The 12,930-nt window shown below is 48.3% G+C and overlaps 1 protein-coding gene across 3 annotated transcripts in view; it reads right to left on the bottom strand.

The window, feature by feature from the left end:
• The window catches only part of LOC115081744 (arginine vasopressin-induced protein 1-like), a 10,803-nt gene extending 3,280 nt beyond the window's left edge, over positions 1 to 7,523 (bottom strand). The window contains exons 1-2 of one of the 3 annotated variants that reach the window (XM_029586157.1): positions 7,398 to 7,523; positions 1,744 to 2,099 (exon numbers count right to left, since the gene is read on the bottom strand). In XM_029586157.1, coding sequence (XP_029442017.1) covers positions 1,744 to 2,099; positions 7,398 to 7,436 — 395 coding nt within the window. In that variant the 5' untranslated portion in view covers positions 7,437 to 7,523. Of the gene's footprint in view, positions 1 to 1,743; positions 2,100 to 7,371 lie in introns of all 3 variants that reach the window. The other 2 variants (XM_029586158.1, XM_029586159.1) reach the window with 2 other exon arrangements.
• Positions 7,524 to 12,930: the final 5,407 nt, after the last annotated feature.

The raw sequence follows: 12,930 nt of genomic DNA, 5'->3' as shown, positions 1-12,930 counted from the left end.
AGTTTCCCTTAGCACATCTTTTTTAACGTGGCTGTTCATTTGCATATTGTATCGTGTGCCCAGGAGAGGTGGATGGGTGCGTGTTAGGAAAACGGGACCACCCAGTTTGGATGCCCGTTTTTAGTGCGTCCATATTGCATCTGCCTGCTAGTATGTGTGCTGCTAGCGGCTCTAAGCTCGAAAGGTGGTGACAGCAGTCTTAAAAACGGTAAGGAGGGAACCGGATAGGAACCATCCTAAGGCCCTCTTCAAGGGGGTAGATTTTTGGACAGGCCTAGTGTCTGAACTTACATCCCAATGCATTGTGGTATTCTGCCACATGAAACCAGCCCTGCGGGAACCCGAGTGCATCAGGATGAGGGGCTGCCAGAAATCCAGATGTGGCCTAAAACCTCCCTCCTTGATTTGGGTCTGCTAAGCGGACTTTGTCAACAGGGATTTCTCTCCTTCCTGCCAATGCTGTATGCCTGCCGCAACAACCTGCCCTGTCCAAGCCACAAAGGGCCCGGATGGGACCAGGTAATGTGCCTGCAGCGTAAGAGAAAGTATGCTGGTAACAGATCGAGCGCGGCCCTCCCTCGCTGATCCTGCCCAGCCTTCTCTTAGGTATGATGTCCTCACTTGGGGGCTTTTCCTCATTTTTAAATCCGCATGCAGCGCAATGCCTCTTCGAGGTGACGCACGCAGTGCCCGATTCTGACATGGATGCTGGATAACAGTGCACCTAAAGAATCTTTCTTAACCCGGCCCTTGACAGTTAGATGGAGCCCTTCACAAAAGGCACTGGAGGGTCCACGGGATGTCAAACCAGCGTGGAACGGCCAAAGGGAGCAGCTGGGTGCACGTCCGATTTTCATATCATTTGCAGCCTGGGAACTTCCTTTAATCAAGTCGCTGCATAAAATGAAGGATTAATTCTACAGCTGCTGGTACCAAATTATCTCAAAACCCACAACATAAACCATAAGGAATTACGATGTCTCCAAAACAGAACATGCTTTAAGAAAGCCCTTAAAACGTTCCTCTTCAAAAAAAAAAGCATTCCCAAGCTTAAATGACAATGGACATACTCCACACTATGAAACCCCAAAGGGTAAGAATAACACAAACAAACACCAATAATGATCTCCCTTTGAAAATATAGATGTGTGAGACCAAAGACTCATTATATATCAAAGAATATGAATGACCATCATAAAGCACAGGTATAAGCACACTAACGGGTGCTTTATAACCTCAACTTTGTGCTGGAAGCTTTAATCAGAGGTCATTCAGGATTTGGACGTACTCCAACACATCCACCCTCACAGGGTACCTCTTAGGGGCCAGAAATGAGGGCAGAACTCAACTATCTTGATAGAACAAACTCTCCTTTCTGTGTTTTTTACTCTCCCCCCCCCCCATCTCAGATGATCATAGTATGTTTACTCCCCTCTCTCTTGTGTGATCTGGGTATTGCCATGTTTCTCCTGTTCTTTGATTATGTGTGTGCACACTGTCCCCTGCTCTGAACGTAGGAAGGGCAGGCGATAAATAAACAAATAAACAAACCTCTTTCAGAAACGCTGCGGCAGAAGGTGCACGTGAGCTTACCCTGAAATGTTCTCAATAGGCCACGTATTGACGTGAGAGGTGAGGAACCAGGCCTGGCTCTCTTGGTCCTTGTGAACTGGGGCCAGGTAGTCCCGCCATACACCATTCACAGGTGGGATGTCCCCAGGGTGCACTGCAGTGCAGACTTACCACAGTTGGCTGAAATGATGAATAGAGAGGGTCCCGATGCTCTTGCTCCTCGCTCGGACTGTGCGCTGCTGAAGCCGTATCCGCCGACTCCTCTTGGTCCTCCTCCTCCTCCGTAACTGCATCAAGGCTTCCGCTAGGCGTCTGTCCCCAGCACAGTCCCAGACAATCTGCGCTCGCTCCTGGGCCCTCTTGTCCCCGCTGTTCTGGAAAAGGCCCTGAATCTGGAGAAGGTCAATATCCTGAAATATGTTGGCCGAAGCCTTTTTTCTTGCTCGTGGCTCTGATGCCTGCCATGGAAGGGGAGGTTCACAAGCCACGGATGCCGGAGTTCCCATGGACTTTAAGGAAGAAAACTCCTGCAGAAGTAGAACACAAAAAGGGATGAGTACCCCAGGGTATGCGGCAAAACTAACATCGGTCATCAGAACCAAAGCAATCATGACCCGGGCGCTACCGTTTATCTTATCAGTCAAACAAAGCTTGCTAGGGGGCGTCAATAAACCCTTGCAGGTCTACTAGGGAGATAAGAATTCCCTACTAGACATGCAAGTGCTCGCTTCAAAGTTCTGCAGTCTCCCTGCCAGTACCACACTGGGCCTTTAATACTTATTACACTGGATCTGATCTGCTCATTTCTCTGCACTTGTGTATGGAAATGATGACGTGTCTAGCATCTGGGCTAGACAGTTTCTAATCAGTCCAGCGGCAGCCATTGACCTGTTCTTTGTATCAGTGGTCAGTGCTGGTGGGGGGAGGGACAAAGGTCATAAACCTCAGATGTCATGCTTTCTCGTAAACGTGTTTAATATAACACTTTATCAAAATACAGTTCTAACTAAGTCCAACCTGCTGGAATTCTCCTTCTGCCTCCAGGTTCCCCTGCCTATTGATGACTGCATTCCCATGCTTTCCCCAGGACTGTGCTTTAGGACGGGCCTTGCACACAGCTGACGGGTACCTCCCCTGTGACCAAACACACCTCTGAGGGTTATTAGAGCACATTACCCGAACGAAATCCGCTATGAAGGGCCAAAAAGCGGAATATAAAAATCCGATAATAATAATAATAGAGCTCTCCTTCCTCTGAGTGCATAAAATCTCCAGGAAAACAAAATCACCCTCTCAGCTTGCAGTCTCTACGGGCACGGCTGTGGAAAAATTCAGTGAGTAAAATCCCCTTTAAACAGAGCAGCGGATCGCAGCCAAACCAGCTCCAGAAAGGCGTGAACTTTACCTCGCTGGTCTCTGCCCACGCTGGGTAATCTGACGGTACTAAGACCAAGCACTCTCAGCCACGAAGATAACCGAAGGGAAGTCCTCTGAAACCCAACCCGGCAGATTCACGTTCCGCCATCCCCCACCAAACTGAAAGCCTGAGGCACTCAGAACCGGAGACCTAGAAAACTTTGCACCCGAAGGTCACTTCCTAACTGACCTTTGCGCCTCCCCCTACCAAGACTGGCCACTGGGGGAATGGGGCGTTGAGGGCCTTTCCTCTCCAAGGCCCACGCTATGGGTTGTGGTGTGCCTGCTTCTGAGGGTAAGGGTGTGCAGCCTGCCCACAACAGTCGACACACTGCCAGTCCTCCCGCAGGGGAGGGGGCAAACAGAAGAACGTGAAGTCTCTCATTTCTGGTGTACGTAGGTCATCGACTAAGTTGCAGGCCATGGACTCATTTAATACATCTTTGACAGGCTTTCCGGAGTTATCCTCCCTTCATCAGATCTGAGAGGAAGCAGCACGGTTACACTGGGCTTAAATAACAGAGAATCAGCTGTGTCTTAGGCTGCCTGCACAGGGCATTACAGCTCAGCAAAGGGAAGGCAGATGAGGGCGGGCAGAGGCTGACATCGGTGATGGAGACAATAAATCGTTTGCAGTCTGATAATGGAGGAGAAAGCCACTGACTTTATTAAGTCCCTTTGTGTTGGTTCCGGAGTATCTGGTCATCTTAATTTCCAATGTTTTGTGTTCTTCTGCAGTTCTGAAACCCCCTCTCAAGATTACAGCTCAGTAAAAGAATGGGGTGGGATGGGAGGAGGGGATGGGAGGGGAAGCTTGACACCCTCATTTCTACATATTCAAGGGGACTAACTGTATTTAGAAGAAGTAGCCAAGATTATTCTACAGGGGTTAAGGAAGTGCGCCACGGACAGTGCAACTCTGAAAAAGAAATCAGAAGGGTCTCCTGCACCCTGCACAGGCCGCCCTGCCCTGTATCTCGAGGACGAGAGGGTCCTTTCCAAACACACAATGCAGCTTTGCAGGACTCTGAGCTTCCATTCCACACTGCACCCCTCCAAGGGTGCCAGGTGCTCACATCTGTACGCTTTGCAATACAGAGGGGCTGATGTAATATCATGTGCATTAAAAGCCCGTCCAAACGTTCAACACGTGCACATCCAGTGCAGTAAAATTAGTGGCCGCATTAACAGAGAAGCACTAGGGAACAACTGTGCATCCCTAGCGCTCAATGTATCAGGCACGCGCCTGTCCAGGCCTCTGTGGAGGGTCTGGAGCCCTGATCATTATCCAGCTTTATTTTAAAATGCTCCACATTTATTCTCTGAAGAACCCCTTACATGACTGATTTTGTTCTCCCCTCTGGTTCAGAAAACTCTAAACTTTTAACATTGAAGCTCAGCAAACGTGCATCTCAATGGTGCTCTCTACCCAGCTTTATTCCTTCCCTGCAAGCAGTAGAATTGAGTATAGCAACCATGTCAAGTAGGAGGAATCACATAGGACAGTATTTTTTCAATTTCTCCGGAGCAATTGACTTGCGGCTTGACTTAATGCCAGCTCCGGGGCTGGCATTAAGTTTGCCTTGTTAACGAGTATGCGTTGGGCGTCGGGAGGTTTTCTGCATTGGGGGGGGGGGGGGTGGTGGTAATAGCCAATAGCTTCATCTACATGGCATTTACATGTGATGAGCGCTATTAGCTACGCGAGAGTTTGGACACTCGTTTTGGATGCGCTAATCCCCTTATTGCATTGAGTGTTAGCCTAGCGCATCCAAAACGTGCATCCAACCGTGCGTTGTCCTGTGCGCTAGGCACTTTACTGCATCAGCTCCTGAGTGGGGAGGAAGTGTAAACTGTGGCCATCCTGAGGCTCCCATCTCATTGGGGAATAGTCCTGTGTTGCAAAGCCCATGGGCAGGTCTTCCTCCTCATGTACATCCGCACGTCATACTGGGGGATCACAGACAACCATTGTGTCCAGAGAAGAATGTACACAGAGGACAGAATACTGCTACTTCACTCTGGGAAGAGGCCATCAGGAAGGCATTATTTCAAACTCATCTTTTGCAGAGAGGATATAGAACCAAAATGATCTCCTGTCTTAAGAATTTGGCAAACTGATCAGAAACAGGTGAGTCACCCAGAAAGTACCACACATGCACTTTTATTCATTGGTAAAGATCCAATGGGCAGGACATCAGACCACACAGCCCACTGCTCTTCTACTGGCAGCCCTTTACCAAGCTTCTTTGTTGCATGCAATTGGCTGGAGCTTTTTTCTTGAATTGTTTAATGTATGTTTTATGCTTATGATATTTTATATATGTTAATTCATGCATGCATGTTTCTGTTTGTTTAATGCATGTTTTAATGATTTCGATATTATTCATGAAGCCTGTTGATTGAGGCTTTTAGGTTATGTAGTTGGCCTGGGGCAGTTTACTAGAGATCCAGTGTACAAATCGCTAAATTGACTGCTTTACTTTTCAAAACTGCATAGCATAAAGGTGGATGATTGGAAGGCCTCCCGCCGCATCACCTCTGTTTACAACTCTGTACAGCTTGGAAAACAAACACGGGATGATGTCATTTACATAGTCCGACGCCATCATCCTCCGCCCATTTCACACTGACCTGACGAAGGGAGCGTAAAGCTCAACAGCAAGTCACAAGTGCATCACGCTGACCCCAATAAAAACGACATCGCCGGCCACCGGTTTGCTGACCCTCATTTTCTCAGGCATTCATTCAGTTGGCTAAAGAGCTCGGCTAGCAAAGGGTGCCCCCTTCTCTGTCTCCCAAACTCTAAGCCCCACACCAGTTGTCACTGCAAGCAGAGGAGTGGAAGCTGAGCATTCCACTACAGACAAAGCAGGAGGCTTTTCCTGTACGTGTTATGTTTCTGTTATTTCAAGATTATTTTGTAAAGCTCATCTACAGATGCTTTATAAGCCATAATGCCTTGCGGTACACAACTCTTAGGGTATGAAAGTGTTATTTCTTGCAAGTCTGAGCTGGCAGGACGGTTAGCCTCACTACTCTTTTCATGATACTCCTGTCAAAATTTGCACAATGCAGCACTCATATAATAAGAAACAATGACTACAAAGCAGATTGTTTAATATAATGATCAGGACTACTAAAGAAATATTTCATTTATAAATGCATCCGCGCAATGAAGAAAATAACTTATTTGCAAGTCAGTTGTCTGCACAATTTTGGAATCACTTCTACTACTACTCCTTGTTGCCCTCTCATTCCTGTTGGGTCCCACTCTGAAGATCTAGGAGCTTTCATCTGCTTGCACAATTCGGCTCAGTTTTTGGTCCTGCCAATGTTTGAACATCCGAGACAGGTCGAAACCTTTCTAAAGGGAGTTTAATTGATTCTTTGCAACCCAAATTCTAGATCTGTTCTTCAGGCTTCAGGTCTCCTAACATTCCTTCATGTGAAAATCCTAGAGGAGTCCAGATATTGAAAAGGACAAGCTTACAAACTCCCTAAAATGTTACCCTTCCTTATCTACAACAGAGGAGAGAATGGCACCTGCTCTTGGCTACATCACATATTCAAACCTCAGCAGATGCACACACTTAAGGCATAAAAAACCTTTATGATGTCTTGTAAATCCCTAGACTTCCCTCTCATATACTACCCAACACTGTACAACAATAAATCACCATACCCACAAAATTAACACAATTAGTTGTGCATCATCAAGCCAGACCTGCGTGTAGATTCTTATTGAACAAGGCAGCAAGAAGAAAGTACATAATAATAACAGTATGCAAATAGAACGGGCCAGAATAGTACCACAAGACAAAAGCAGGGCTTTGAGAACACAGACCCCAAATGAAGCATTACCACTGTTATCAGTGCTAACTGAAAGAAACTACTAAATAATTTCTTGCCTTGCAGCACTGAAGCTTCCAGGTATTCACCAAAAGCTATTACATCTGTCTCTATCCATTCCACTACTTTCCCCTTAGCTAAACGAAGGAAACACAAAATGGTTCAGATTAAAAGGAAATAATTACTCTTCTTGAGAAAAACCAAGCAGTATTGCAGGAGATCTCACAGAAATGCCCTCACTATTTAATGATAACCAAAGACATCACCAGTCAACAAAGTCACGACGAATAAAAAATGACCGACGAACCATGCAAATGCAAAATGCCCAAATTTTGCAGAGAAATAAACGTGGGATGGGAAGCAACCACTGTGGGGAAAAATCAAAGACCTCCACCCCACATCTCCCAGTGTTCGGCAAGCTATGGAAACTGTAAGGTGGATGTAGAATCACGAATCCGGGGGGGGGGGGGGCAATGTTACAGATCTCCAATGGGGCGACATTAAGAGCCGCTGAATCTAGACGTAACCAACCGAGTGCAAGCGAATGACCTCCAAACCTGATTCTGCAGAGAGGTTCGCCGCGGCTGCTCTCCCATCTGGACGGCCAGGCTCTAACCCACTTCGCAGGCACGGCCGCCGGGATGAGCCTGCACTTCATTGACAAAACTTACCCCTAGGCAGAAGCCACCAATCCCCGGCCCGGCCGCGGGGCCCGCCCACAATCCGAAATAGAAGGCTCTGAGGCCGGCGGACCAATCAGCGGGCGTCGGGGCGGGGCGACGGGAGGCAGTGGGGCTGCGGTCCACGTGGCACTTTGCGGCTCAGACTCATTGACGTCAATGGCCTGAGCTGAGAGCCGCGTCGCTGGCACTGAGGTGCTTGTCGGAGCGGCTTTCAGCGCTGGGGGTTGGGCCGCATTCCTGCCCGTGGGGAATGGCTCTTGCGTAGGTTGTACATCAAAGGATGTCTGGTTTGGTTTTGTCCCCACCCGTCCTCGGCGCTGAAAAACGAAATGAATAGGGAAGTACAGAGAGGACTTTGGCCATAGCAGCTGAGAATCAGGAGGTGCTTGTTTATGCTTAGCTGCCTTCCTGTTATGCGTAATGGTGACGTTTGCAGTTTCAATGGCTGGCTGAGTTTCAGTGCTCAAATTGTAAGGGAAATGATGGTGATAGGTCACAAGTGCCACCAGTTTTTAACTTCAGGCCCACCACCCTTCCCTTACTGGTGGGCCTGAATCTATATATTCCATTATGGAAAAAGATAGGGAAGCACGGAATGAAAGAAATACACTTTATTAAAGAACAAGGACCCTCTCTTGCTCCCCCCCCTTCCCCCCAAGGTATCCATGAAGACAGAGAAAACATTTACAGGGGGTTGCTGATCTGTGGTGGAACCTACCTCCCTGCCACTTATTCATTCCAGAAGGCAGTAAACCTTTTATTGGGGAACATGAAAACGCATGCAAATTCTGGGACATTTCCCGAAGATAGGGCTACCAATTTTTCAAGTTCCAAATGAGCTCACATAACAATTTGCACAAATATTTTTATTTAGGAAAACAAGTGCAATGTATACTTAACTCTTAAGGTCTCATCTACAAATAATAAGCAGCACATTTTTACATCTTAACGCCCAACAGGTCCAATAAACAGTATGTGGCTGAGCCTTTGGTTTGCCACTAGATGGCTTAACTCTCTTAACCATCAGGATTAGTAACAGCAGTGGGATTTTTACATTCTTTTTCAGTCTTTCCACTGAGCTGATTGGATTGGCTATGCCAAGGGCATAAGGCGGAGCTAAAGGGAGAGAGTGTATGGTCTTTTTGAGTTGGTTCTAGAGGAGTAAAGAGCAGTTTTACTTTCTTCCTGCTGTCAGGCCGATACAGTAAACGGTGTGGGAGAGCAGGCGAGCGCCCGCTCTGCCGACGCACACCCAGGCCACTCTCCCGTATGTTGGGCCCACTAACCCAGCTTGGTATTTTTCTTGTGTCTAGAGGAGATTCCTCATCAGCACGCTCCCTGTCTGAGTGAGTCTGCCTCCTTTTTGGAGAGAGAGAGAGAGATTTTTGGAGAGTTTGGGCAGCTTTTGGATTCTTTTTCTTGTTCTGGGAAACACCCTGTGCTTTGGAGAGGGCAACTCCTCCCCCCAATCCTGAGAGCAGGAGCTGGAGATCTGTGAGCGACCCCTCTACTCTCTAAAGGAAGCAAGACCAGTGACAGCACTACCCAGTGTGAGATATTTTGAACTTAGAGACTTTGGGATTTTTCCCCCTTTTCGTTAGTGAGGTTTTTCCCACCCCCTCTGCACAACTTGGAGAAAGGAGATGCAGAGCTTTTGTTAAGACTGGAACATCAGGCTTCTCTCCTGGAGAAGTCACACAGAAAGGAAGGAGAGAACAGGATTGTAACATCAAGATCTGGAGGCTCCCGACCGGATCTCCATCCCAGAGAGGTCAGGACACAGGCTGCGGGCACCAGACTGAAACTTGGACTGGGGTAGGATCTTTTCATGGCGTGGGACTCCTCGCTAGGATTCCCCAAATTACTGGGCAGATGAGGAGACAGTGGCAAGCTCCCTCCCAGGAGCCAGGGAGATGGACAGAAGAACCCCAGCGAGGAGGCAATGTAAATAGTTTGGATGTACAGCTTCATTCGTGGAAAGTTTGTGGGACAGCGATTGATGTTTTGGAAATAATCAGTAAGCTTTATTCGAACACCCAGTCTGAGTCCAGCCTGTTTGTCCCTGAGGAGGAAACTGCAGCTATGAGACACACACACACACACACACACACACACACACACACACACGTCAGGAGAGACCCTCCGTCTCCTGGGCCACAGAGGATTTCCTTCCCCCCACCCCACAGAAAGAGCTCACTCCCTGGGAGGTGCAGGGAGAAGGGGGAAAGCAGCCCAGAAGAAGAAACACTGTTATGTCCCTAGGGGAAACAGAAAATCCCCCCCCCCCCCCCCCGACAAAGGGTTACCTGTATGCATAAATAGCCAATACATAATTTAACTTTATTTAAAGAAAAGAGTGGCGTGGTGGCTGAGCTGTGAAGACTTGGCCTGTGCATCCCTGGGTACTGGGTTCAAGGATCCCCTGAGGAATTGTCCCCCCCTAGCCCCACCCATGTGCTCTGAACTCTGGGAGATAGTCCCAGCACCTTACTTACAGGCCGATTCAGTAAAAACGCGGGAGAGCGGACGAACGCCCGCTCTCCCGGCGCGCGCACTGGCCCCTTGCCGGTGCACGCGATACAGTATGCATATGAGGTGGTGCGGTAGAATCGGGGAAAAGGAGGCGCTAGGGACACTAGCGCGTCCCTAGCTCCTCCTTTTAGCCTGGAGCAGCGGCTGTCAGCGGGTTTGACAGCCGACGCTCAATTTTGCTGGCGTCGGTTCTCGAGTCCGCTGACAGCCACGGGCTCGGAAACCGGACGCCGGCAAAATTGAGCGTCCGGTTTTCAGCCCGACAGTCGCAGGCCGAATTAAAAATTTATTTTTTTTTAAACTTTTTTTACTCTTCGGGACCTCCGACTTAATATCGCCATGATATTAAGTCAGAGGGTGCACAGAAAAGCAGTTGTTACTGCTTTTCTGTGCACTTTCCCGGTGCCGGAAGAAATTAGTGCCTACCTTTGGGTCAGCGCTAATTTCTGAAAGTAAAATGTGCGGCTTGGCTGCACATTTTACTTTCTGTATCCCGCACGCATACCTAATAGCGCCCTCAACATGCATTTGCATGTTGAGGGCGCTATTAGGTGCCGCGGCTTAGACGCGCGTTTTCCTCCCCTTACTGAATAAGGGGTAAGGGAAAACGCGCGTCCAAGAGCAGGCTAACAGTGCGCTCCATCGGCCTTTTAGAAAACAAAGGTGCTAGCAGGTTGACGAGCTACTGTACATGTATTCAGAGCACATCCTTCAGAAGCAGGCCTGATTATTAGTTATGGAAGTCTTTGCAATAAATGCCTCTGAAATTATATTGTAAAAACAAAATCCCTTTTGGTGAGTCCCATTCTGGCTGCTCCTTTAGTGTTTTCTACACTGGCTTTACATCAGTGAAAAATACACTCTGCATTACGGAAGGACAAACTTTTTTTTAACTGGGGCTACATTACTGGCTCTCGCTTCTAACAGAGTCCAGGCCCTCCCCTCCCCCCGAGCTCCTTGAACTGGGAAGGTAGGGCTCCCTTATAGCTTTCTTCCTTTCTCTCTCTCTCTCTCTCATATGCTTTTTCACTCACACATTCTCTCACATATCTCTCTCCCTCAGGCAGGGGAGGGATGGGGCCCCCTTAAAGCTCTCTCCCTCTCCCTCATACACTTTCAAATGCTCACTCGCTCTCTTCTCTCTCCCTCACATACTTCTATCTTTCACTCAAGCTTACACCCTCTTTCCCTCACTCACACCCACTCGCTCCCTCACATACCTTCCCCCCCCTCTCTCACTCTCTTACATGCTATCCCCCTTTCTCTCACTCTCATACCTCTCTCTCACACCCTCCCCCTCCCTCTGTCACTCTTGCTCATTCTCACCTCGGTTACTTCGGGGGGCCTCCTCTTCTCTTAGGTTGCAGGTGGGATGAACTCTGCCAGCAGCCATAGTGGCTCCCTTTCTCTTTGGCTACCAGTGGGATGGGCTCTACTAGTGGCCCCGGGGCCTCCATTTCTCTTCTGCTGATGTCATAACAGACCCGAAGTCACACTGAGACATGCAGCAACAGACTCGTGAGAATGACAGTTCTTGGTGCTGGTGGGCTGGGTACAAGTAGTGGCACGAGGTAGGCAGCCTGAATTAACAGAGTAACGGGCCATGTCTAGTCCATAGGCTGGTCAGCATACAGGTCGATAACAGTCCCTACACACAAAACGTGCACAAGAGTGATGCAGAGAGAAGAGCAAATGGATACATGACAGAAGCTATAGACGGCAGCAAGAGAGTTCTCCCCACCCTCCATAAGTGTTGCGACGCTCGGTTTCGCTTAACGCAGCCGAGCTTGCTCACCCTCCAGTCGACCGCACTTCCTGCTTCTCCAGAAGAGGGCAGAGCACCCTCCAAGACTCCGTGGTGTCTTGCAGCCTACCCCGCGGGCGGGCGGGCGGCCTGGATCCACGGCCAGAACGCCGCTGTCTCATTAAGCCCCGCCTCCTGGACGTCTCTACGCGCGACATTGCAGGAGGTTTAAAGGGACCAGGGTGGGAAGACCTGAGCCTGCCCCATAGATGACGTCATCCCAAGAATCCACCCAAACACCGCTTAACCACAACAATAAGAACATAAGAATTGTCATGCTGGGTCAGACCAAGGTCCATCGAGTCCAGCATACTGTCTGACAGTGGCCAATCTGAGTCACAGGCACATGGAGATCCCAAAAAATTAGGTCTATATCCTGTTACTGACTCTCAGGAATAGCAATGGCTTTCTTTAGTCTACATAGCTAATGATGTATTGTCTTTTCAACTTTTCCTCCAGGAACTTCCCCAAACTTCCCTAAGAGATGGTCCCTACTCCTTGGAGCTCACAATCTAGTCAAGACAGACAGATGAGAGACAGACAAAAACACAAAGAAGAGACATTGAGTTAAAGAAATGAGGCCATGATTGAGAAGAATGGCAAATAATTCTGTTTTCTATTTAGATTCCACCTTTCATGACTGTGTTTCTATAATTTAATGCTGAGGAGTCTTTTAGGATTTGTTTTCCTGCATAATAATGACAAACGGCACTGTGCATACCTTCTCCCATCCCACTACTACAGTATTTGGCATAATCTATCAGAATATACTGGATAGCGTATAATGTATGTGTGAAATGCATAGAGAAAAATTTGATCATGTTTCCCCGGTTCTGATGGGATTACATTGGTTGCCGGTTCAGTTCCGCATACAATATAAGTGCCTAACTTTAATCCATAAAGCAATCTATGGCACGAATTCGGAATGGCTGAATGCCTCTCTACGTATCCATGTCCCATCACGAAATTTGAGGTCCCTTGGGCAGGCCTTGTTGACCATCCCATCGCCCAAACTGGCTCACCTTAGTTCAGTGAGGGAGAGGTCTTTATCTTTAGCAGGGCCAAAAATGT

The sequence above is a fragment of the Rhinatrema bivittatum genome, unplaced genomic scaffold (genome assembly GCF_901001135.1).
Source record: "Rhinatrema bivittatum unplaced genomic scaffold, aRhiBiv1.1, whole genome shotgun sequence".
Classification (NCBI taxonomy): Eukaryota; Metazoa; Chordata; class Amphibia; order Gymnophiona; family Rhinatrematidae; genus Rhinatrema; species Rhinatrema bivittatum.
Note: the sequence above shows the minus strand (reverse complement) of the source record. Positions and strands in the feature narration are given on the sequence as shown.